The 27,954-nt window shown below is 36.7% G+C and overlaps 1 protein-coding gene across 13 annotated transcripts in view; it reads right to left on the bottom strand.

The window, feature by feature from the left end:
- Positions 1-27,954, bottom strand: part of BNC2 (basonuclin 2) — a 434,084-nt gene that overhangs the window by 144,053 nt on the left and 262,077 nt on the right. For 12 of the 13 annotated variants that reach the window (XM_032308900.1, XM_032308907.1, XM_032308901.1 and 9 more), the window contains one exon: positions 11,470-11,572. In XM_032308900.1, the coding sequence (XP_032164791.1) occupies positions 11,470-11,572 (103 nt within the window). Of the gene's footprint in view, positions 1-11,469; positions 11,573-14,912; positions 15,054-27,954 lie in introns of those variants that run through there. The other variant, XM_032308908.1, reaches the window with a different exon arrangement.

Genomic DNA, 27,954 nt, shown 5'->3' with positions numbered 1-27,954 from the left:
TAGTTGGCTGTTTGACATGTATGCATTATCAACAAGGCTAAACATCTTTCAGAGTTTGGGCCATTGGCAAAATGAAACTATTTTATAGCATCACCAATGTTTAATATTTAATAAGTACAATATTTAATAAGTGCAAACTTTCAGAAAAGAAGCCAAGTCTCCTGAAAAGATGTGAACAAAGAAACAGAGGGGAGATGCTCATTAGCTCTTTAAATTTTGGTTACCAACTTGATAGTAATAATGACCCTAATTTCTAATGAGAAGAAAAATTCTATTAATTAGTACCAACAGGCACAATCATAAAAATAAATCCAAATTTTAAAATGTAGCGACTTTTCCTTTAGATTTTTTACTGTATTTAAAACCAGTATTAGAAAACACTTGCCAGCTTCATTTAGTCTCTGACTGAGGCACACATATGTGATCTCCTAATTTACAGCTTGCACGTACAGATGTTCACACTTAGTAAAAGGGCTTCTTAATAGCTTTTTTTAATTAAAAGTGTGTTGATAATAGGTGTTTTAAACATATCCAAACAACACAGCTGAACTGACAAATGCCTGTCTTCATGCCTCACCATGCCTCACATTGTGTCAAGATTTTATAAGAGAGAAAAGATTATGATTCAGTCACATGTATATAGGATAAATGTTACCCCAAAAACCTCCAAATGAAATCTTTCATTAATTTTTCTCTCTATGATCTGTTTCCAAGTAGAAAATGTTAGATTGCTACTAGGTTTATGTAGCCGAAAGCAGAACCACACAGTCTTTGCTTGCTGCCTGCAGTTTTTTTCCTTTGCAAAACTTTGAACCCCATCCAGCTTTGACACACTGCTTCTTCAGTTAATAACTATCAAGTTTCCCCTTGTCTCCTGTCTACTTTTCTTTGAGGCAATTGCGCACTCAGCACCCCGAGATAATAACACACATCTATAAGATAAAAGCAATGGCATTAATGTAATTGTCTGCCTCTCTCTCTTTAGCCTAATCTTTTTTTTCCTTCAGTTTTGACTGCCTGTGTGACACCTGTTTTTGTCTCCTCTGATCCTACGACAGGTTTTCCGCTGACAAGGTTTTTGCCTGACAGAGATTCTGCAGACAAGAACATAATAAAATATGAAGAACTGCTTGTCAGAGTTTCTGCCAATGCTCACATGAAATAAAGAAAAAAAAATGACTTTTTTAAAATTTTTTTTTTTTTTCCCATAAGGGGCCCCATGATGGTCGCTTCTGGCTTGTCAGAGAAAAGACCTCCCTAGCCAATTTCTCCAAGCCAAACAGGTGTTTTCTTTTTGTTAGAAGTCGATTTGTTTTTTAATTTTTCCTGATAGTGGAAAACACGAGCAGCCCAAGACAGAAGGGAGAATTTCTACCATCAGATTTTTGCACGCAAAGGAATACTGAAGAAGTACTAAATAAAAGCGGAAGATATTTCACTCAAAACTATACCTTCTGAATAAGACTAAAATGCCAACATCTGTTAATGATCAAACAAATTGAACTTCCCTGAAATTTACTTCCTGGCTAGTCAGGCTGCTAAAACCTCCTACCTACCTTTCACTGGTTTTGTTGTCTGAAGACAGAAGAAAACAGCAAAGGCGAGAACAGAGAGGCTGGACAAGAGAAATGCAGAAGTGGGACTAAAGGCAAGCGTCTGCAGCTGTGCTTACCACTTAGCATGGAAGAGGCTGCTGGAAAAGAAACGGCAATTAGGAATCAGAGACTCTTAGATACACTTAGGAGTTTCCACAAACCTTTGTTCCTGTGCTCCCGTGTAGGAGACGCGGCAGTGGGTATCAGCACGCAGAGATGAAGAAGTGGCCTGCCTAAGCTCCCGAGCTAGTGGAGGGATCAGTAAGCCACAGAAACAACCCTTTGGTCTCAGTAAAGTGCACTGAGCACATTCAGAAGGGAACACTTAATTGCTCCTGGGGGCAGGGGGATCCCTCTTCCCTGAGGACAAGGGCAGAGGAAAGACTGGACATGATCAATAGTGCAGCAAGTATGAAAGCTCCAAGGACTGAGGAAGAGCTGACAGTGATGAGTGAAGGGAGGACAGGAGACTGGGTTTTGGTTTTTAGGATTCTCACACCAATTCTAACTACTCTACCTGAAAGCCACTTTAACTTAAGCTTCAGTCCGCCAATAACACTACCTCATACCAAGGGCCTAGAACCACTGTTTAATAGAAATACAATTCAATTCACATACTTTAATTTTTGTTGTCTCTTTTAAAAGGTAAAAAATAAACAATGAAACTAATTTTTAAGAGTACATTTTATATTTAAGTCATTACATCCAAAATATTACCAACATGCAGATAATGGATCAGTAATTCTTAATGTGATATTTAACATTTTTTTTAAGATTATATTTCCAAAATCCAGTGTATATATTTACAACAGATCTCAATTTGGACTAGCCACATTTCAAATGCTCAAATCTGTAAGAGTGGCTTCCTCACTGGATAGCCAGGTCTAGAGTTGCCGTTGCATTCCTTGGCCAACTGAATTTAAGGCCCAACAATACTGTCCTTTCATTTTGATGGGTCTGGGCTTGCATTTGTAGCATCACCTGCCTGACCATACGGAGCAGGCTGGGAGGCCTAAGAGGCCATAATGGCAATTTCCCTGGTGCATCAAGGAACAGCTCCAGGGAGAGACCTTACTAGGGGGCCCCTTCTACTACTGCTTATGATTTTGCCACTGTTGTGGCAGTAACACCTTAAACAGTAACACCTTAAAAATACCATCTATACAGCACTTTGGCTCTACGCTCACTAACTATTAACAGATGAATTCAAGAAGCTTTTGAAAAATTACAAACACCTACCTTCCCAGAAGGCAAAACCTGGTAAGGAATGGGATGCATAAACAACATTTTATACCTCCCAGAATAGGAGTCAGAATTTCTCTGAATTACCATAGTTACTTCCTTTCGTGTTTTCACTCTTCAACAAAGGTTAGGGGGAGGGCCCCTGTTCGGAAGAAGTCACCACTATGACATAACGGGAAAAGGAAGAATGGTTAAGAGCATTGACCTGATATTGCTGTGACATACTGGGGTCCTTATGACCCAGCAGAACCTCCTGGTCTATCTCAATAGTGCATCCTGAGTAAAATGAGAAGAAGTGTTTCATTTATAACTCCTTCAATTTGTGTTCTGCTTAACCTGGTGAACTCCAGTTAATTAAGATGTTCCTATAAACAATTAAGCTTCCTGTAGGATCGTTAGCAAGATATAAAAATTTATGATGTAATAAAGTACAATAAAATGATAAAGTGGTTAGCCCATCAAAGCACTTTACATGCAAGAATATAGGTGTGAAAGTGGTCAAAAGTAGTCTGAAATCTGACTGAAATTCATCTACTTCTGGTTTTTGGACTTGCAACATAAATATTCCTACAATTCATTTTAACTGGTCTACACTTCTCAAAATGTGACTTCTGGGAAAAAAGTGTTTCTGACTTCTGTTCAAATAAGGGCTCAAATGACACTTTAGGGGAAATGGAAGGTACAGAACAGGACTAGATTTAATGGGGAAAGAATTGGTAACCTAAACTCTGCCACTGGGCCCTGAAGAAAACCTTCCCTGGAAGGGGAAAGAAGCTTGTACCCCCTGTACCTTAAATGAGGCTCTGTATATTATCATCAGTATTAAGTCCACTTTTCTCTTTAATCTTCCTCAAAACCTTGCTGTGATATTTAGGTATATTCCTGTTATTATTTGCATTTACAGATAAAAGAACTGAGGCTTATTAATTAGGGATCAAGATGGGATTTGACCACTGCCTGGTAAATCCGACTTTTAACCAAGAAACTCTGCTAATACATGTCTTTCACGCCCTGAAGGGTGAAGTTTTACTTTGGTAACAGTTTAGAGATAACAACAAGTTATCTACAATAAGTAGATTATCTTATTTAATCCTAGGAAGAACCCTACAAACTAGGTGCTATTATTATCCACATTTCATAGACAAGAAAACAGAGATTACGTTAACTTGGCCAAAGTTCTACTGATGGTAGGTGGTAGAGCCTAGAGCCGGCTTCTGAACTTAAATAGAGAGGCACTCTTACCCACTTTTCTGTCGTGCCTCCCATTTGTGTATCTGAAGCTTCCTCATACCCTGGGGCTCCAGCTCCGTATGCTTCAATCTCAAGATCCTCCCTAGAAACTCCTTAGCAGCAGACTGGCACTGTATATTTTAGAGGCCAGAATTTACCAGACTCATCTTACATTCCATCTGAGTAAGAAGAAGCTAGGAAAAAAAATGTGGGGAGCTAATAGGCAGAGAGCCCAGGACTTTGAAGGGGAGGCACTGTTTGTGCTGTGATTAAAAAAGAAAAATTTTAGGGAGTTCAAAGCACCATCCCAAAAGGTGGGCAGGCTAAGAAACAAATCAAAATAAGCAGTTCAGGGACACTATAAGAATATAGCTAATGCTATTAATCAGGCACCGAACCTTTGCATTTGTGAGGATGTCCTCCCTTTAAAGCTTATCAGCTGTGATCAGGGAGTAAAGGAAAGAAGAGGGCATGGTGCCCTCAGGTCAAGCAAAGAACGCTCCCATGCCAGGCAGGAAAATGGCCTTGTTTTTGCTCTTTAAGATAAAAATAACTGGAAAGATGTTCAAGGACGTTGTCTGTGGAGAGAACAGGACCCAGCTGCCTCATAAGAGCTAAGGAGACACCTATAAAAGTGGTTTCCCTAACTAAAAATGAATTTTGTGGCTAGGCAAGCCAGGTTTCAGCATCAGAATCTGGAAGAACTAAGTCTACTTCTGGACAGATTCTTTTAAGCAGATACTACATTAGTTCCTACCTTTTCCAAACTAGTGTGCCAGGGGAAGAGGACTATGGTGTTCCTACCCACATGCAAAGCCCTGGCAGCATGACCACTTACATCTTCCCAAAGGATCAAGTTCTCACTTGCAAAGCTGGTATTTACTGTGCTAAGGAATCAAGCTAGTACACTTAACACTTTTCACCAGGTCCTAAATACCCTCCTGCAACAAGTCTCTCCCAAAGCAAAATCCACTCTCACTGGGACAATCTCCAGGTCAGTAAAAAAAAAAAAGAGGTCAGAGCTTTCTTGTAGGTTAATATTTGGGAGGATTACCTTTCCTTTTTTTTTTTTTTTTTTACCTTTCCTTTTAATCACCCTCTTCTCTTACTTTTGAAAAATTTACAAATCATCATACACAAAGCGTTGCTGAGTTACTCTGAATGAGCATGATATCACAGAAATGTCACGCTTTATTTATGATAAAAGACTTCTATTTGGGGCGTGAAGGGGGGAAACCAGGAAAGAAAGGAGGAAGGAGAAGGAGAGGTTATTACTACATTAGTTATACTGGCTTTTGGACTTAAGTCAGGGAGAATATTACAGAGTTACCAGTTAGGAATAAACTACTTTCACAGATGTTTAGACAATTCATAAGAAGAGCACAGACTGGGACAAATAATAAAGACATGTGACTTTTCATGGGAAAAAATGAAAAATTACTGCTTTTGATCCACTCTGTTTAAATCCTTATAAAGTACACCATGCCGCCAAGAAAACTGAGGAATTTCTAAACAGAATGCGGAGATCTCGTGACCTCTGACATATTCAGAAAGTTTTTGATTATAGAATTTTTTTTGATTATAGAATTTTCAGAACCAATGGCCCTGATTTAAGAATTTAATTATGCAGATTAAGTCTCACTATAATTTTCTTCTAGGTATATGCTTGCCAGTGTTAGCAAATCAAAATACGGGTTCATACAGCTGAATCTGCAGATACACGGCCATCCTAAAAATATTCACTGTTTACCTGAAATTCAAATTTAAGGGGGTATCTTATTTTTCTATTTGGGTGAGGGTCTCTATAAATATCCCTGTTCTGATAAGATGTATCGAGTAAAAAAGCTGAGAAGTCAAATTCAATGATGCTGAGAAAAAAAAAAAAAGAAAAGAAAAATTACTTCCAGTGAATTACAAAAAAGAAAGGTTTGAAATTAATGGATTATATGAATATTAAGTCTTACAGTACATTAAACTGTAAAACTGGTTGGTATATGACACTAAATTAACTTTATACTGCTCACCATTTCCTGTGGCACAGAACTAAGGAACTGAAAGAAACCTGGCACAGTACTTTACATATGATATATGTTTAATAAATATCTATTCACTGCTGATCCAGATGATGCAGGCCAAGCCTGCTCATTTTACATTAAAAAAATCAGAAGAGTTTGGATTCGGGCAGGAAAGCAGCTGGCTTGATGACCAAATAATTAAAGCAATAATGCAGGACTGTCTTCTTGAATGCACGGAGGTAGTAAAGAGAAATCACATTTATAGAACATAATAAAGGAAAGGTCTCGAGAATTCTGGCGCAACAAGCTTTCTCACAGGCAGATCTGAGCCAAAGGAAGTACCACTAGTGTTACTTCAGATTGCGTGGAAGTAAACGAAAATGCTAGCTTTCATGCAGCTTGTTGGAATGGTGCATCCTTTTGGTTTAAATTAAAGTATTCTATAAAGAAAATAATTTGTACTGAGAAATCTTCTGTGGGCTTCATGAAGCTATATAATATATTCTTTATTCATTAAGCCTCATCTCCTTGCCAAATGCTTGCCAGACATACTAAGAAACAGGAGTTGTTTTTTTTTTTTTCCTTAAAGGTAGTTTTAACAAACAGGCTTTGTTGGAGGTAAAAATCACTGATGCAGTAAAGGAAAAAATTCTCTCTCTATATATATATATCACCTTTCTAAAATCTGCCCACCTCTGCTCTCAAATACACAAATCAAATATTCCCCATCCTGAAAGAAAAAAATTTCCAGTTGTCTTGGATTATCACTAAATATTTCCTAAAATCATTTAGAATATAGTTTACTTTTTTAAAATCTTTGCTACTTTATTTATCTTAATGGTTTAGAAATAAAGTCTTCATCTAGACTAAAGTCATTACAACCAATTTGCAGATAATAGATTTAAAAAATGATTTACTACCATAGTTCTCAACCTTTGTACCATGCTCCAGTTTTTCACAAAGGCACTTCTCATTAAAAGCAAGCACGCCCCCCTCCCACCCTCCCACCTTCCAACACACCACTACTGGGTATTCACTGGTTACACGCTATTTTCTTCTCTCTCTCTCTCTCTCTCTCTTTTTTTTTTTAAGATTTTATTTCTTTATTTGAGAAACATAGCAGAGAGAGAGAGAGAGAGAAAGCACATGAGCAGTGGGGATGGGCAGAGGGAGAAAGAGAAGCAGACTTCCTGCTGAGCCCGGAGCCCCCTGGGATCGCCCAGGACCCTGAGATCATGACCTGAGCTGAAGGCAGATGCTTAACTGAATGAGCCACCCAGGTGCCCCCTTGCTATTTTCTAAGACTATGTAAAATCTTTGGCTGAAGCTTTAATTCCACGAATGGCTGAATTACTACTCTAGTATGGTGGGAAAGGGTCAAGATACAATAGACTAAATTTCTATGAACATAAACATTATGTCACCAGGAAATAAGTCCACTGCTGCTTTTATCCTGGTATCTTATTTTGGCACTTTTAAACCAAGAAAAATTAAAACTTGTAGGAATTTTAATTTTTTTCAAGACACACTCTATATTTTAGGTGATGAAGGAAAAACACAGAAAAGATCATGCAAACAGAGGAGAAAAAGAAATATAGTTGTTAAATGAATTAGCTGGCAGGATGCTAGAGTCCTTTATCCAAGAACTCTGAACAGAAATTTATAAAATTAGAAAGTCTGGCTTATTACATACTGTAGGTATGGAAATCCTATACCAAAAAAAGCTTATTTTGAAATAAATTCAATAAAGCCCTGCTTTCTATTAATCAAAGTGAAAGAGCTAAAATTCATTCATGGGAGAAAGAACAGGAAATCCTTTATTAATTCAGTGGGAAATACATATTGATAGTAGAAGCTGTTTTGGGTTTTCTCCCCCTCTAGACTCAATGGTGCTAAAGATTTCAAGGAAGTAATTTGTGAAAAGCAGATGGCCCAGTGCATAATTTCAAAATCTAAGTGTTACAGTATGATGAAATAATCACTCACTCTCTTTAATTTTTTAAAACATCTTTCTCAAGATTGTTGTAAAGTAGCTAATGTCAACAATTCAAGCAGGTTGGAGAAGCAATCTGTAAAGCTATGGAATTGTGTGTGTGTGTGTGTGTGTGTGCACGTGTGTGTGCACGTGTGTGTGTGTGTGATATAATGACCCATGAAATTCAACATCTTACAAAGAAACTGAAGATGCTTCTATCAAAAGAGATATAGGAACATATTCATTCAAAAGAAGCCACGAAATTTCTAAACATTTTTCTTTTTATAAAGAACACTTTATTCTGACATTTGGTTATTTTTTTGGCAGCAACTTTTATTATTATTATTATTAATTATTTGAGATAGAGTGGGAGAGTTTGTGCATAGGAGTGGGAGAGGAACAAAGAGAAGAAGAGAGAGAATCCTAAGCAGGCTCCTCACCCAGAGCAGAGCCCCAGGCAGGACTCGGTCTCATGACCTGAGCCAAAATCAAGAGTTGGACGCTGAGCCACCCATGTGCCTCACAACAGCAACAACAACAACAACAAATATATATATATATATATATATATATATATATATATACACATATATATATATATACACACACACACATATACATATGCATATATTTATTACAATATAATAACACGGGAGTATGTTTAGTGATATGATTAAACAATTCTATGAGATGTATTCTCAGTAGTCTCACTGCTGTTCCATCTACATTAAGAGACACACTAAAAAAAAAACAACTCATTTCCTCCTTGCCCCACACACAGGATACCATAACGTGTAAGGCAGCCAAGAAAACTGCTATACTTCACCTCTGAGTAGAAATAACTAGAGATATGATTTCAGGGTTTTCTGTGCAGGAGGAGAGAATGAAGCAACTAGTTGAAATGCCAAGGGCAAAAAGAGTGGGTGCTCTCAGCCCACTGCCAACTCAAAAGCCGGAAGCAAATCCCTGTCATATTTGTCCTAATGAATGGGGGAAGAGTGGGGTTTGTACATCTGTGTGTACATACTTGGAGTTGTTGACCAATATAAATGAGGGGGAGAAGAGAGGTCAAGGTAATAGCGGTGAAAAAAGTTAGATTTGTGAAACCCTACAATTAATATCCCAGAGACACAGGACTTCTAATGACATAGTAGGAAAAGCACAGGCTGATGTAACAGAAATGCCTTATTCAAGTTTGGTGAAAAATCACATCCCTCAGAAAGTCTTAGAAACAACCACTGGCTAGAAATAGTTTATTTTGTTTGAGAAAGAAGAAATACTTTTCTCCCCCCATCCCCCACCACCAATTAAAATGCTAATGTAATATGTACGTGGAAGTTGGACATGTAATTCAAACTGGTGACACAGTCAACTTTCATACTCACAAGGCTACCACAGTACACAGATGACAGTAACACAGATGGCTTTGGAAAAACATGAGTGAATGAATGAAAAGTCTTTTGTTTAATTGACTAACTCACTTTTATTGCTTACCCATTGTTCAGTTGCTTACTTTTAACATACAATTATTTATTTGAAAGGCTTCATACACTTTATCTTTAATTCTCACAATAATCCTGCCAAGTAGGTAATATTCATCCTGTATTACAGATAAGAAACCTAGGCTGCAGAGATGCTGAAATCTGGGCCATTGAGGTTGCAGAGCCAGGATGTGAACCATCACTGCCTCAGCACATAAGCTCTGGTACATATCACCTAATAAAGCCAACACTTAATTCAGGTAAACAAGGATATTTGTAAGTGTTACGGGCTGGATTATGCCCCCGACCCAATGTATACCTTGAAGCCTTAACCCCTGGTACTTTAAAAGGTGACTATATTTGAAGATGGAGCCTTTAAAGAGGCTGGTTAAGTTAAAATGAGACCACTGGAGTGGGCCCTAATCCAGTTTGATTAGTGTCCTTAGAATAAGAAGAAATCTGAAAGCACAGAGATTCCAGGGGTGCCTGCCCACAGAGGAAAGACCATTTGAGGACGTAACAAGAGGGCAGCCGTCAGCAAGCCAGGAAATCAGAATGAAACCACCCTGATTGTGGACTTCCAGCCTCTGGAACCGTGGGAAAATAAATTTCTGATTTAAGCCAGCCAGTCGTGGTATTCTGTTATGGCAGTCCTAGGAAATGACTATAGGAAGAGAAAAGAAATCACAGTAACACACACAGACTGCAAAAGGAACAGCAGCTCATCTGCGGTTTCAAATCAGACTGAGCTGCAGATTTCACCCTTGTTAATGAAACAGGAAAGAGTTCCGTCCCTGAAGGCACTGAAGAAATGGTGGCCCTGCCTGCCAGACACACCCCTTCCAGAGTCTTCCCCTCCTCCTATCACCCTCTCCACCTCTTCTCTCTTGCACACAGAAACATGGCTGAAATGTCCCCACAATGCCAACACACACACCCGAACAAGCAAGGTACATGACAAATTAAAAGCATTTCAAGGCACAGCCCAGCGTTGTACCTCAGATCTTCCTAGAATAACATGATATTTATAAAATACAACCCACTGGATATTTGGCACAGCTTGGGAATGAAGAATATGTCCACTGAAGAGCCAATACCCCAGGCTGTCAAAAAAAATCTCAAGCCAAAATTTCTTTCATAAACATTACCTATCTTTTAAAATTCTACATTCTAGGAAGTAAAGAAAATGTCTGCTTATTTTCTAAGTCTCTTTTTGCCTAACGTAAGAAACATAAGCTACAGAGAAGAAGATATTAACTGCTCAGTCAAGGCACACTGATGGGACAGGCTCTGTGCATCTTGCAAAAAGCTGCCAACACTTCCAGCCATGGCCCTGGGTCACCCTCACCCCCAACACACACCTACGCAGAGCTCCCACTCCAACATCAGCCACCTCCAATCCTGATGCACACTGAAAGGGGGTATTTACAGACTATTTTCTCAGATACCAGCCAAATAATGTTCCCGTTCACTCTCTCACCCACCTTGGACCATACAAAATTTAACATCTGGGAGAATAAACGCAGCCTCAAACGCATATGACAAGGGTGAGCAGTCATCGACGAATTCTCCTCAAGCAAAGAGGGTTTGCCAGCTTCCCTCTGAGGTCCGGGCCCTGAAAGGCCAACTGTGGTATGTTTGAGTTTCCATCAGGCCTGGTACTTACTTGCTGGCTGCTGCTGTGTTCAGTCAGAACCCCACGGCCCAACTGTCCTATAAACATCGCACCCTTCTGCTAAGAGCTGCTCTGCTCGCCTAGCCTTGCTCCTTGGAGCCGAGAATATGCTGTTGGAGAGCTGCAGCCTGAATGTTAACGAACACTCGGAGCACAGCTGACCCCTCTCTCCTCCCAGGCAGGGACTACTCAGAAAAAATACGCACATTCACATGAACCTAACAAGAACAGGAAGAAAAGTCCAGATTTTCCTCACCATGTGCCACCCAGCCATGTTTACACTGATCGCAAGTCCTCAGGTTAATCTTCCCCGGCTGAAAACATTCACACGTGCAGTTTACCAGTGTGCAACGGATGGCCTGGAAAAGAAAGGAGGAGAAAAAGCATCAGCATCGGTTCAAAGGTACCGAGTTTCTTCAGCATTTTAATAAATAACATCCACTTCTATTTTTAAAGGCTTCATGTTGGTAGCAGCTTGAAGAGTTTTAAAAATAAATTCAGATACCATCAAAACCTCTTACCAAAAAATGTGAAAAAACAAAGCTCATTCACTAACAGAACATTTTGTGTCATTCATATTTAACCTTTACATTAGAAACGTAGACGAAACAGAATAAGAATTAAAAAATTACATATTTTACAAGATGCTTGATTTGTAAAGCTAGGGATCCCAAACAGAAAAAAATATTGCTGCTACTATATATTCCCATTTAAGTTTATCCACTAAGCAATAATGCAGAAAAATACATTCTAATAAAATAATGCTCAGGTGAAATGTTGGTGAACGTAAAACATGACATACAAATACTATTATTAGAAGATTACTCTTCTGCTGAGTTTCACTTAAATGCTTTCTTAATCTATCAGATACACTTCAAAAGACACTCTTGTCAGCCCAATAAAATCTAGCATAGTTCTGGTATTATTTATCTACTCCCTAATTCCTTGTTTTTTCTCCTTTTTGATTTATTAATTTCATTTTCATTCTTATTTTAAAAAAATACAAAACAACCTTCCTTTTACTTTATTTTTTTTAAAGTAGGCTCCATGCCCCGCATGGAGCCCAAAGTGGGGCTTGAACTCACAACCCTGAGATCAAGATCTGAATTGAAATCAAGAGTCGGAGGCTTAACCAACTGAGCCACCCAGGTGCCCCCTTTTCTTTTACTTTAATGGCGATGTAAAAAAATAAGTTTAGAATAGGAAATGCCATTTATGTAAACATCTTATATCTGTAACAATCCAACTCTTTCTTAGAAAACTGGAAAACACACTAAAAAATCTTTCATTTCTTTACAGGTACTTTAAAAAATCATCTCACCAGTTTACATTATAAAGTGAATCCATAGAAAATTAGCATAAATGAAGTGTAACTTTTTATGGAGAAAAACCTATGCTTAAAACTTGCTAAAGCTGACCTATGCTCCTAGACTACAGTTAATAAATTTATCTCATACATTTAGTTCTAATTTGCATGGAAATTCTGAAGACAGAAGGAATTTATTCTGATCATTCACAGATTAACAATCTACTGTAACTACCAGAACTGCCAGGAAAAGATCTCTCTACAGCTTTAGATGCAGTCAGTGCTTACTGATTTGGGGCGGTGGGGGCCAGGGGTGGTTATTGGAGGATAGGCATGGAACTACCTGAAATTGCAGTTCTGTAACTGAAAGCTATGCTCACTTACACAGCTTCCAGATAATCCTATTCCTGGAACCATCTGGATTTTTACATAAACTATCTCACTTGTAACAGACAGTATTTTAGATATTGTTAACAGAGTTGGGCCAAATTTCATTTACACAGAATTAAGACTGGACAGGGTTTTACTGTTCCCTATGCTTTGCATCAGGCAAGTCCGAAGTATTTCTCTTTTCACTAATGAACATTAAATCTCTAGGTCCCAGTGCAGTTTGCAGTGAGTCCTCACTATAGACTCCTTTCTTAGTTCACCTCTACCTCTCATTTGCTGCTCCATTACCACTAGGGAAACATGCAACTGTATAATGTGCCTGACATTTCAGGGTCTGTCTTCCAGTGTCAACAGTCCAATTACATATTAGCTAGATTATAAAACTTTCTGCTGTATCCATTGGTGATTGGAAGAATTAGTAATAAGAATAGGGATACCAAAGGGAATAAATGCTGACTAAGTAAGAATAACATATGCATCTGTAGGTTGTAGGGGGGAAATATTTCTCCCGAAATTTCTTATTTCCACTTCAACAGTTTACTGACTGAGCAATATATCAGAACATAACATGTTAGAAAGAGCTTATTTAAATATCACATTCATTAGTTAATGAACTCACAACTTGATTATAATATGGTCCAAAAACCCAAACCCAAACAAAACAGTTTAGAAAGCAGTGTTTCCACTAAAAACAAGGTACTTTACAAACTATCTAATTATAAATTCAGATACGGCAACAACATTGACATTAAAATATTCATGTAATCTGAACTGCAATAACACAAGCTTTCATAACTCCAAAAAAAAAAAAAATCACCTCCGCTTTACCAAAATTTTTAAAATTCCCAATAAAAAGAGATGATTTCTCAAGGACTATGTGTCAACTCCAGCACAAAAGACATACATACTTTCAGTTATTAATTTGATAACATTTAATTATTTTACAAAAATAGGCTAATTTTACATTGTGTTTAAAGCATACTTTTCTCAATTTTAACTATACCTATATTCACAACAGAACAAATTAAGAGACTGTAGATTTACTTTATTTTTTTATGTATAATTATTTATTCACTGGTTGACTCACATTCATGCATTTACTCTGAACTACACTATGCTTCAAATATTTTCTCTACTTAAATAACTTTATACCTCTGGCACATTAGGGAATTAAACTTTTCAGATCATCATCCTTTTTTATGAATTCTACTCTTCTTGTACCTAAACACACAAACATTGGAACACCTCAACTCTTTTTGTATATAAACACTTACACACTGGAATATCCATTTTGTATTTCCATGAATTCCAGAAGGTCTGTTTGTTTTAAATTCAGATTTTTATAGACTACAATTGTTCCTTAAGGGAATTATATATATTTAAACAATATGGTCTAAATAAATATTTTGAGTAAGAGACTATTGTGGCTTCAAAGGAAGTTTTATTCTAAATAACATTTTTGAAACAGCATAAAACTCTGACATACTATTTATTCACAACAAAACAGAACCAATGTGATCACTTGCCAACTCACCCACACTTAAAGAAAATAAATTATCATAAAATTATCAAAGTCAGTTAAGCCTCAAAAGTGTACATGTTTTACAAGGAGACAGCTGGGAAGGGTAGAAATGGATAAGCTTTCATTTTTTGTAAGCACATTCACTTCTTCCTTCATTCAGCCAACATAGAAGTTCCTCCCACTCACTGCTGGGCACTCTCAACTACAGGAAACCCAGAGATGAGGAGGAAGTGGCATAAAGGGGATACCAGGAAAAGAACAGACAGTTTAGTCAGACTGCCCCCCCTCCCGATATTTGCAGGGATTCTCATGCAGGTCTAGCTGTCTGGCGTTATCAGCCCCTCCGTGCCTCGTCAAGAGTGCTCGGTAATTCTTTGCTCAATTCTGACCTGATCAGCATTGCCAAATCCTCCAGAACAGTAACGGTGATGAATTTTTTAAAATCGGCAACTTATTAAAAGTAATTATTCCTTCTGCTTACCTTTACCATGGATTTCTTGAAAGAAAAATCCATGCACTCAACACCCACTTCTTTTACTTCTGCACCACCACCTACATTTTAATTTTGCAATCTGGATTCTGCCCGACACGTTTCTGAAACTTTCTCCCAAAGGAATATTCTCATTAATTTTGGTCCCTTTTTCTAGTCTCCTGGTCTTCCCAGACCTCGATGCAGCTTAAGGTACACTCTCTTTCATTCCTGGGCTGTAGAGACCAACTATCCTCATTTTTCTGGCAACAACGTCTCACTCTCTTTCCACTGTAAATAAATACAGGTGTTTCCCACGCCAGGCTCTCATTTTTTAATTTGGCAATTTTATCCCGTCCTACAGCTTCAAATATTATCACTACGCAAAAACCCTCATTTTGGAGCCAAGTACTGCGGTAAGTGGCAGGAAACGAATGGCAGAGTCCCTGAGCTTAGGGACCTGACAGTGTTTGTGGGCAGTGGGTGTAGAGAAATGACCCTAAAAGAACAGAAGGAAGCCCTCAAATGGGCTGGAGAAGCACCATCTCTCCCTTTTTCTCTCCTCTGTCTTTTTTTCTTCCAAAGGCAGGATTTTAAAATTTATAACAGTAACCTATTACCCATTTTCATTAATAATAGCTAGATTTACTGGATATTTGCCATTTTCCACTCACTATGTTAAATATTTTATAAACATTAGATCTCTTAATCGTCAGAAAATACCATGAGGTTAGTACTGTTATTACCTTTATTTCACAAATGAGGAAAATGAGGTGGAGATAATTCAGTACCCAGCCTAAAGACACTGAACTAATAAAGTTACAGGAATCAAACACAAACTCTCCATTGGACTGAGAATTTTAACTGTAATCCCATTTACAGTCAGACAATCATGGGGCAGAGCCCCTCAACCTGCCCACCATTCAACTCCTGCTGTACATGGTTAACTCATGCTCATCTTCCAGATTTCAACTCCAATATTTACTGCCATGCCCCAGGGTAGCTGCCTTCATCTCCTGGTCAAGTTCCCCATTAGTTTCCCTGTTTCACAAGGGGTCTTTCCATCATAGCACATACCATGCCTGTGAACATTTATCTGTAACTTATCTTTATCTATTATCTATTATATGTACATGTATTAATACATCTGTGTGCTTATTTGATTAATGTCTGTCTTCCCCGATAGAATTTAAGCTCCATGAGGGCAGGACAACACATTTGTTCAGCTTACAATATATACTGGCAAATAACAGGTACTCAAAAGGCACTTGAAGAAGTACATGATCCTCTGAGCCTCCTTCCTCATCTCTCACAGTAGCAATAATACCACAAGAGAGTCAAAAGACTTAAAATAATGACTATAAAGCACATAGCAGTGTGCCTAGTTATGGGAAAAGCTCAATAAATGGAAACCATTTATGACCCAAGAAACTTTCCACATATTATATTTAAATTTCCCCCCTTATGATTCTTCCCAATGTACTATTTTCCTAACACTTTATAAAATGTCTAATACATACGTAGTCTTAATGAATAAATGACACTTTGAGTAAATGACACTTAATGAGTAAATGACACTTTGACACACATGATGTTATATTATTCAGACTACAATTCTCTAAGATAGGTAAGACAGGGATTAGTATTTATTTTTAATATTAAGGTTTGGAAATGTTTATATGGATATTACACGGCTCTGAAATGCTAGAGTGGATTTCTCCAATTATTAACCACTTTATTTCCATTCTCTATAGAGAAAGGAAGAAAAGACAAAATTAAACCAGTGAATTATAAATATGGATATCCGAAAGTATATCTAAAATAACGTAAGTCAATTAAGAATAAAAATATTTAATCAAGGTTCAGTCAGTAATACTTTTATATTTCAATATTAAATAAGAGTGCATTTGAAAGTGTTCTGGATGAGTTCCAAAGTCCTATTCAAATAAGATTCTGTTATCACTAAAACTGAAGTCTCTTTAGCTTTATTATAGTCATACTTGGCTTGAACTCTGCAAGTATATGTGAACTGCACATCAATGTTCTCACTAAATGACATTTCCCAGGAAAACACAACTGTGGCTTCAGCTAATATTTAGTGCACCTCACAAAAGAACTATAAAGAAGTCTCATTAATAAATCTATTAGCTGTTTCTTGTCTGGGAACACTTACACAAGTTACATATTAATACAAAATAACAAAAACCAAAATAAGGCCACAGGGCAATTAGAAACATAAAACATACATTCTGAAGGAGTAATCATAGAAAGGAAACAAAAAATGAAAATTTTAAATTCTAGGTTTGCCTTTCCCTAAGAAAAACTATTTGCCAGGAGCTCACTTTAAGTGTTTATTAACCCTGGCTGAATCTCCCATATATAATTAAAAATGTTTATTAAATTGCTTTCCCCTTGTTCATTTTTGGGAAGGATACCAAGACTTATAACTTAGACTATGAAATTGTACTTGAACCGTTTTTAAAGGTTTAATAGATAAGTACCCCATCTACATTAAAACTGAATTAGAGCATCCACTCTGTCCCACCAGTTTCTTCTGTAAACTTAGGTGGTAGATTCTAGGTGTATACATTAACTGTGATGGTTCTAAGTGACAAAGCTCAGCTTTTTTATTTTTAGCAAGAAAAAGTTTCTTAATAAATTGAATTTTCTACTTTGGAAGTCACATGTAGATATCGTAAATATGTAAAATTGGTCAACCTTCCACAAGGGTACAAAATAGTCTATGTTATAATGAATTCTCATTAAGTCATCACTACATATGTTATTCATCTCCAAACACAGACATAAGTCCTAAAGAGAAAGATATACATGGTGTCAGAGATCAAATGAACCATTTTATTGGGTAGGAAAATTGTCCTTGAAATACTTTGGTCTTACAAAAAAAAAAAAAAATCTGGAAAAGAAAATCATCTGTTAATGAATCTGGAAGCTAAGTATTCCAGTACTGTCACAAGGTTACACTGTAGTAATTACAAAGTAACAGTTACCAAGCATTATGGATGAAGAGAATGGCCAAAGAGGCACACAGAGATTAATGGGGCTTCCACACATTTTTATACCTTGTTTAAAAAAACCTAAGACAGTACTTCAAAAACACTGTCATGAAGATTCTAAAGAATTCAAATTACAGTAGTGATTAAGTCAGGAAATAACTTCCTGTTTAAATTTCAGGTCAGTTTTTTTCCTTCCCATTTTCACAGGGCTGATAAATAAAGCTAATGGAAAAGAAACAACTTCCAAAAGAAGTACTTTGAGTGTTAACTAAGACTTGGAAAATCTCTATGACATTGCCTTTGTAGAACTCCTCATTATCCTAAATTTGGTCAACACACAAAGCAGACTGAGCAAACAAAACTCAAATTTTTTGAATGGCGGGCAGCTTCTGAGTCAACATGAACGAGAGAAAAGCACAAGAAGCTCATTTTTACTTTATTACAAAACTCAGACATGATTAAAGCAAAGGTATGTTCCCCTGTCGTGCTACAGGGTTTTGCAATCAGATATTGAAGTAGACAAGAAGGTGTGAGTTGGACAGACACAGAACATTGACCAAAAGATCCAGGGTTTTAAATATTCCACAAAGAAGTTTTATAACAACCTAAAAGTCTTATCTAACTCTAACTAGGGGACTATTTTTAAAAAGATTTTATTTATTTATTTGAGAGAGAGAGAGCACAAGAGAGAGAACAGAGGGAGAGGGACTCAATCCCAGGACCCTAGGACCATGATCTGAGCTGAAGGCAGACGCTTAACCAAACTGAGCCACCCAGGCACCCCAACTATGAAACTATTAGTATAAATCCATAGTTGTAATAAGGTGGGTATGTTTTCAGTACTTATACAAAAAAAAAAAAAATTGAGTTTCAATGGGAAATGTTCAGAGTTCACAAAAAGTAATTATCAGTGATTATAAAGTATACTATAAAAGTTAAAGGTCCACAGAGCATTAAACTACATGTAAATGTCACTATTCATAACAGGAATAACAACAAATGAGAAGCAATGAAGTTATTCTGCCTGCTCAACAAAATCCACTCAAAATTTCACAATGTGAAATTATAGAGAAAATATGTATTTTATTTGGTGGTAAGACAAATTTGAGATTAAAAAAATTATTCAACCCTCTAGTAACAGGTTCCATCAATTTTGTCTAAATGTTTTTAATGTCATATGAAGAAACAGAAACTTGATGAAAATGATCATTTTGTTGGACCTAGGTGCTCTGAAATTTCTTGGTGTCTTCAACAGCTAGATTTTGTGGGGGATTCAGAGGATTTGAAGACACATGATAAGGCCATACTCACAGCAAGGGCCAGATGGCTGCTGATATAAACATGGTCAAAATGAAAAGCTGGACAATTCAAAGATGTTCAAAGGTCAACAAATGACCATGAAAATAAAATTATTGATCAAGGAAATATATCATCTTCACTTCCAACATAAGTGAAAGATGCCTGGGGGAAAAGTCACCCTTCAAAACCATTTACTGTTAAAATCCAGATTTTAAATTTTGAGTTTCTCTTAAAAGCTATGATCTCTCCATCAACTGGTAAATGGATAAAAAAAAAAAAAATTAAAAGATGTGATGGAATATTATTTGGCCATAAAAAGGAATGAACTGCTAATATATAGTACAACGTGGGTGAACCTTGAAAACATTATGTGAAACGCAAAAAACAAAACAAAACAACACTAGTCACAAAAGACCATATATATAGGATTCCATTCATATGAAATGAACATAAAAATCCACAAAGACAGAAAGTAGTTAGTGGTTACTTAGGGCTTGCAGGGATGGCTAAAGGATTTCTTTAGGGGATGATGAAAATGTTCTAAAAGTGACTATGATGATGGTGGCACACAACTGTGAATATACAAAAATCTACTGCATTGTACACTGTAAATGATAGGATACATGGTGTAGGAACTCTATATCAACAAAGCTGTTTAAAAGGGGCAAGGGACAAAACTCACTGCATCATCTGGTTTCTACTGGTGGCGTTAAATCACTTAACTCATAAGGTAGTATTCCCCCGGGATATATAATATAGCATAATATCCTTCTTTAACCTAGTAGGTCTTCAAAATGCACCTGCTAAATAAATGAATAAACGGAAGACAAACAAAAAAAATTTCCGTTACCTAAATTTGAAAATCCCTTCTACTTTGAAAATTTTAAAGCCTAATCTAGCCCCTAAAAATTGACAATTATTTTCTAAGTCATTGCCATTTTTCCTTCAGGAACATCTAGGAGATTCTTTAATTAATTGGTAGGGAGGGCAGCTCTCAGTTATGCTTAGCATACTAATTTCAAGATGGTAAAACAACTAAGAGAATTTGTTAAAAATAGACAGTGATGGTGGTGCCTGGTGGCTCAGCCAGTTAAATGTCTGACTTTGGCTGAGGTCATGATTTCAGGGTCCTGGATCAAGCCCCATGTAGGGCTCTACCCTCAGTGGGGAGTCTGCTTGTCCCTCTGTCCCTTTTCCTGCTCATGCTCCTTTGCTCTCTGTCTCTCAAATAAAATCTTTTAAAAATTGACAATGACGAATTCTATCATGTATACTAGCAAAAACATTCCTCAGTTTACTGCGATGAAAAAGTTACTTCTACAAAACTCGGGTTTTTGGTTTAGGGGGAGGGAGCAAGGAAGGAAAACCATAAGCTTCTGAGTAAATGTTTATACATGAGTGTGAATGTTTCTATGACTATGTGTGAATACATAAACACAAACAGGGAGAAGAGACATATACACAGGCACATAAATTTTCACAGACATGGGTCCAATGAGCATCTGTAGTCATTACCTTACGATCACAACCTACTATCAATCGACGTGAGGAAGACCCCATTTAAATAATTTAGGAGTTCAGAGCAAAAATCAACAGCGGGATATAGCCAATTATATAAGGAAAATACCCATGCTTCTATGGCATCAAAGCACATGCAGGCTTTGGACTGCAAGTGTTATGTTTTTTTCCCCCCAATTAAATTAGGCCTATGGTAATACAAGCTATTTTGTTAGGCAATTAGTAATATTAGAGAAACAGGAAATGAAAAGGCATTTCAATTTGGGCAGAAATACTTTATTTTCTTACCTAACAGTTAACAATTAAGATATTCCATTTATTGCCTGTATACTTACAAATTTTACAGACTACTCACACAGGCAGCTGCAATAATTAGAAAGGAAATACTCTTTCAGTGAACATACCTATCATCTAATTGAAAATAAGAGGTTAGCTCATCATATAAAATAACCCATTTTAACTAAACTCAGTCTACATTAACCAGAATACATAACTTTATATAAGGAGCCAAAGCACCTCTGATATCATATGAATGCTAAGTAATACACATCTCATCTCACCTTAATGTTGAATCAGCAATTTTGTATTCCATTGATAGACATTTTATTCATTTCCACTAATGCAATTTGAAAGGTGGTAATGTGATTACATTTCTCTGTGGCATTCATGAAAACAATTACTAATATAATATGATAGGGAAGACATTAATAAGGAAGGGATTTATAATGAGATGCAAGAAGATTTATAAACCTTTAAGCACTTTACAAAGAAATACTCCTCATTAGGCAAGAAGCAAGACGAGACAAAGCCTTAAGTTCCAGTATTTCAGGAGCAGCTACAATCCTGGGAGGAATGATTTGCATGATGATCTCATATTTTGGTGACCGAGCAGAGAGGTGCAGGAATAACCCAAGACTTGTCCCAAGTTGTGCTCAAATGTAATAAGACATTATTCTAACTTGATAATGCCTCTCCTTCCCAGATAGCATAGAAGGACTCCTTAAAGGAAGGAGTACCTCTAAATCTTGGTCCTCTACAAAGGGAGCAAGCCACATTATTTCAAATACCAGAGCCCAGCAATCAATCCATTTACCAAGCAAGAGCGTAAGGTGGGTGACCTTTTAACTAAATTTACTCCTCTAGGCTTGTGAAAAGAATTTATCCCAGTGAAGCAACAAGGGAGACAAGTTGTTGCATTTTAGAGTGTATCGTTTCAGATGACACTCTGATTACCCAGACCAATTGAGGCAGCCTTTGTGAGACTAATAATATCCACGTTTGTTCAGTGCTATGAAGCTTGCAAAATACTTCAAATACATTCTTGTATTTAATCATCAAAATCCCCCAAATTAGAGATTTTCCAAACAGCAGAAAATGAGACTCTGAGATGTCCTTAAATGGCCACAGCTAGTAATCCTGGGCTCCTTCCACTCTGCCTGTGTATGAAAGGCGAGAAGCCAAATAATTCTTCTTGCTACCCTCCCTCCACAGTGAGATTTCCTCATATATATATATGTTTTTAGTTCCAACAGGGGTTTAAAGCTGAAGAAGAGATGTGGACAAAACTACACTCAAAGGGAGAGGTGTGGGTAAAGGTTTAAGCAACTTGAAAAGGTGGGACAAACTGCAAAGTAAGCAGCTAATTTATATTAGGATTTTCCATCAAGTGGTACATTTTAGACAGAGAAAGCAACTCTGAACAGCTTTCTATGGAGTCTTTAAATGGCTATATTAAGAAAGGCCAAAATCTGGAAGAAAAAAAAAAAAAGTGACACAAGGTATCCCTACGAACACTTGGTTCATTTTATATTGCCTTATTTCTACTGGTTTTGGGATTGTCCATTAGTAAGTAGCCTATCTCAACAAACATTTTAATACCATCCATGTGCATATATAACTGTATATCATAATTATGTCTGATTATGAAAGACTAGGTTTCTTTGCCCAAGAGCAGATATCACCTCAGGAATCATACCTATTACAAATAATAATAATGATATGATGAACAGTCTACATGCCCTCTTATACGTTATTTATGTTAGGTCACAGATTCCCCAGGGGTCTCTGCAGAGACCCGGACTGGCTTCATTAGAGCCTCATATAAATCACTAAAGGCATATCTTGATTTTACCACTGGCTAGAGTCACCAGAATTTTTTAAGTGAAACCTCTCAGGTAATACATTTTTTAAAAACACAAATACAAATGTTATCATTTCTTCTAAAAGGTGGTTTTCTCAAATTTAAAGCACTATATTCAGATGCTCAGAGAAATCTCACAAATTTCTGTGGAATCTATAAGTATCTGAGGGTAAAATGTGCCCTAGAGTATTGAAAAAACATTATTCTCTTTTTTCTTGTAAGCATTAGTTGGCTAAAAGACAAAGAGAGACATACACTTATAGAGAAAGATGGCAAAAAACAGACCATCTAGCTGCTAACAAATGCTTCGACTTCACTGAGCAAACAGAGAAACCTAAGCAATGGTTGTCAGGAACTCTGAGCTAACTCTTGAAAATTAAGAAATAAATAGAAAGCCTTGTGGAAAAAAAAAGGGGGGGGGAGGGAGTCTTCCAGAACAATGTTAATGTCATCTTGGGCATGTGGACTGGGTTCACATGTGTGTCAGCTGAATCAACATAATGGCCTATAACAGCTTCGAAGCAGCTAATATGGTCCATTGGGTCAATAATCCGTGAACTAAGAAGGATTTACTTGATAGACTATAAATGGTTCATAAGAACTCAAAAATCACTCCATCAGATCAAAAATCCAATTTTCATATGGTGCCTTTCTACGAATTAGCCAAAAGAAAGTAATAGCTCTAAAGGACTTCAAGGTCTATCAGTTAAAAATTTACTTTTTAAAGAACAATGTAGAGGAGGAAGAATTAAATGCATCTCTCTCTCTCTCTCTCTCTCTGGTGTTCCAACTTGTTTTAAGGGGAGAAATACATTTTCTGATGGAAGGCTAATATACAACAGGAAATATTCATGGGCTTTTCACATTTTCCTATGGGTACCTGAATGTATGGATCCAAACAAATGAAAGCATAAACATACAATGTATCCTCCACCCTTCCACCCCACCCTGATATATCTCCATTTACGTGCATACACTATTACTAATTACAAAGCACTGTTTCTAGGACAGAAACATTTAAAGATGAAGATTTATATTTTATTTTTGCTTCTCTGCACAGTTTGTGAGAGCCTGTAGTGTAAGGTACCTGGAGACATTTGAGATGGCATATGGATACTGGCAAATTCTTTCATCTACCTGTATGGAAAAGTATGCAAACAAAAAACTACAGAAGGAAAACAGTAGGAACTACAATGCGTTTTCTGCATTTAAGAGAGACAGGAGGAGGCTGGCTAAAGCCTTAAAGGTGGTGTTTATGGATGACTTTAACTTCTGCCCATTCTAGACTACAGAGAAATACTAGCCTTATCCTGTATTTGTGAATTTCATTATGTATTCACACTAGGTGATAGTGGTTGCAGATTTTTTTTTTTTAAATGTAAGCCTATCTATGTGAATAAATGTATTTACTAAGTTCGTGGCAAGGAAGAAAAGCAGAGAAAAATCCTCCCAAAATATAACAGGATGTAATTAGAGTTCTTAACAAGAAAGAATTCCTTTCCTAGGGAATAAAATGTGATCTATCACTTCTCTCTCAAAATGCTATTAGCCTCTCTTCATCACAAGAACAACAAGAAGGAATCTGTTCTCTTTTCTTTTTACAGGAGTAACACTGAATAAAATAGGAAATGTTTTTACATCAAAGTGTATTAGCTATTGACATAAACTCAGTCCTCTTAACTTTTTACACAAGAGAAAGAAAAATTCCAATAATTCTGAAATAGACAGATAAAACTTTTCTCCATGGCTGCGGCCATGTACTATTATATGTAACTGCTTATTTTTAAAAAGAGCCTTATTGGTGCTCTCAGAAGGAATTTCTTTTATACATAGCTTTATCCTATAATTTTGTCCCTGTTGGGCACGCTGCCTAAATTTAAACACAAACAGTCAAGCAATGAAGAAACATTAACACATTTACTGTGAACAAAAACTCCCAGTTGTACAGTGAAATTTTAATACATTTCAACTTATCTCTTTTACTAATGGGGAGAGTACAAACCCTGCAGGAATTCGCTCTGCAAACTGGTAATTACAGTAGACTCACTTTTTTATAATGCATATGTATAGTCAGACACAAAAACCCTGGCTGCCCTTTTGATGTAGGTTACAATAGGAATGTTTTAAAAATTATGAAAATCTACAACAATTCTAAAGGAATGCATTATTTCATGGAAAACTGTCTTTTAACTCTGTATATGGACACAAATAGACATATATTTAGATATTTGCTTTATACACCAGAAGGCATGAGCTTTATCAGCAGGTGCTTTCATGTCATTTTCCCCATAATCATAGTGTATAGAATAAATCCACTCTTTTTTTTTTATGAAGCTGGATGTGATTTTGAGTATCATAATTTATCTCTCACATAAAGATGATATTCTTTCATCTTCTGGTTTTCCTAGTTTGTCTCCTCTAGTTTCAGGGATTTAAATCTATATTTTGAGTTCTCATAAAATCTTTTTATTAAATAATTAAGGATTCTAAACCAATAATTTGTCTCTCAGTATAGGGAGACATAACCCCTTGACAAAAAAGACCCTTGTACATACCTGCACAGAACAAGAACCATACACTCTAATACTGATATAAGTAGCACAGAAAACTGACAGAAATGAAGTAAAATCTCTGTTATTATTCACATCACTTGCTAGACACTTTACATTTGTGAAATTTTGGGTTGCATAATAACTTTCTTAAAGAAATTGAAATCTGAGAGAATGTTAAGAGGCTATCAATATATAATTTACATTGCAATCATGTTTATTAAATATTGGCATACTGGGGAAAGACAAAAACAGAAAAAGCTTTCGAGCAGGTATAACGTGTAATATTTTGTAAATGTCTAAATAAATAAATACATACATACATAAATACATAAAGTTGCTATAATGTCTGTGGCTGACTAACAGTTACAAATTCCAGGGATATTTATTTGAAGACAGACACTACCAAAAAAAAAAAAAAAAAAAATAGACATGAGGGCACCTGGGTGGCTCAGTGGGTTAAGCCACTGCCTTCAGCTCAGGTCTGATCTCAGGGTCCTGGGATGGAATCCCCCATCCAGGCTTTCTACTCAGCAGGGAGCCTGCTTTCCCACCCCCCCTCCGCCTCTCTGCCTACTCCTGGTCTCTCTCTGTCAAATAAGTAAATAAAATCTTTAAAAAAAAAATTCACATAATGCATAAAACACATAGAATGCACTAACAAAATATGCACATTGCTGTATAGAAATCATTTCCCAGTGATCCAAATTCAGAAAGAGTGACAGAGGGCACTTGTCTCAGTCAGGCTGGCTGTGGTAAACTCTAGTAACTATTTTAAGAAACATTTTAAACATTCTAGAAAAATGTATCTAATTTTGCAGTCAAATGCTCTACCACTGAGCTATACCCCCTCTTATTTTGAAGCTGCATAGCCAGCTCATCCTCTAGGCAGTGTTAGTAACACTCTAACTTTAGGTCACTCTACCATTATAGAAAAGAATATTTTCTCTACCATTACCACCTTTCTGCTCCCAAAGTCAACTTACACACATACACACACAGTGTACCTGAAACCAAAAAAAGGAAAGCCAGACTCATCACAGTTCATGAGCCAGGCACTAGGCGCTGTCACAGTCAATGTATGAATATCCTTGGCCAAGACTTCTTGCTTTTATCTAGCAATGAGATGCCACACTCCCCATTCTTTCAAAGTCCAAGCACCAAAAATATATTTTCTTCAATATTCTTTCCTTAAAGTCAGTTTTCTGCAGCTGCCCCTGTTCTTCTTGGACCCAAGAGTTACTAAAAATACCGAGTTGTGTTTAAATGTGAAGACATGAACAGGAGCACCCCTCAAGGATGGCTCCATGTAAAACCGCGGTCTCTGAAGAATCCATTCACACTGTACAAACACAACTGAACATTAAAGAGTAACTCTTTTAAAATGTATGTGGTCTGTCATATACAAAGCACTTGTGCTTTCATTTGCTAAATCTATTACTCCAAAGACAAGGCTAGAACTTGTAAAACACAAATATGCCATATGCTCCCTCCTACCTAAATTTTGAATGCAAAGTAATCAGGGATAGGAATGTAACACCAACCATATTCAAATGATTTGAAGGGTTAAATCCTAACTTGTGCTACAGTCATTTACAACTTTCTTAGGGTCAAAAAGTTAAGTGGTACAAATTCAAAATTCTGATTCCATTGCTGCAAGACACCCAGATAAGTATAAACCAAAGCCTATCATAAAACAGCCTTCAGTACCAACACGCACACCCTTCTAACATCTCCAAATGAATAGCTCCCTTAGTTTGTCTTTCAGTAAAGGTAAAAGGTTGGGTGAGAGAGTCAATTTGAATTCCCTGTACTGACTGATGAAATTCTGCTCCATCTGCTTTCTTGCTCTGGAAAGGAATGAAGTGGTCAGACTATTATAGAATCCTGCTTAGTAGGTAAGTAATAGATGAAAAAGAGGTAATAAATTAAGATGTTTAACACTTTCACACATTTCAACTTTTCTTTAATGATTCAGAAGGCACTGCTATATGTTGTGGTCCTCACCTCTTCAGTACAATTACTATCAGACAAGTCAATACATTATTGGATGGTTGGATGATCAAATACACATGAACTAGCTATGGTAGTCTACAAAGAATGATAAAGGAAGACAATAGCAAGCAATAAAGTTTTATTGCATTTATCACTCACCCACATTCAGAACCCTGATATACCAGAAACCTATCCCAAGTTTACATTATGTATTTTGAATAATTCCAGAGGGACCCTAAATAGATGACCACAGACCACAGGCACTGCTCTTCATGAAACTGGACATCAATGGCAAGCAAAAACAAACAAACAAAAACCCCAAGAAAACAGAGTACAAACTATATTTCTGCAAAGTACCTCACAGTATTATAAGGTAACTATTTCCTGCACTATCTGGACAATTAGTATGTTCCACTTGGGTGAACCATAAATAGATCAGGAAAGCACAATTCAATATGATTTAACTGAAGCATTATCTGAATATCTATAGAGCTGGCAGTGAACATGTTTTAATATTTTATGTTTGATCATCTCCAGTA

Source organism: Mustela erminea, chromosome 12 (genome assembly GCF_009829155.1).
Source record: "Mustela erminea isolate mMusErm1 chromosome 12, mMusErm1.Pri, whole genome shotgun sequence".
NCBI lineage: Eukaryota > Metazoa > Chordata > Mammalia > Carnivora > Mustelidae > Mustela > Mustela erminea.
Note: the sequence above shows the minus strand (reverse complement) of the source record. Positions and strands in the feature narration are given on the sequence as shown.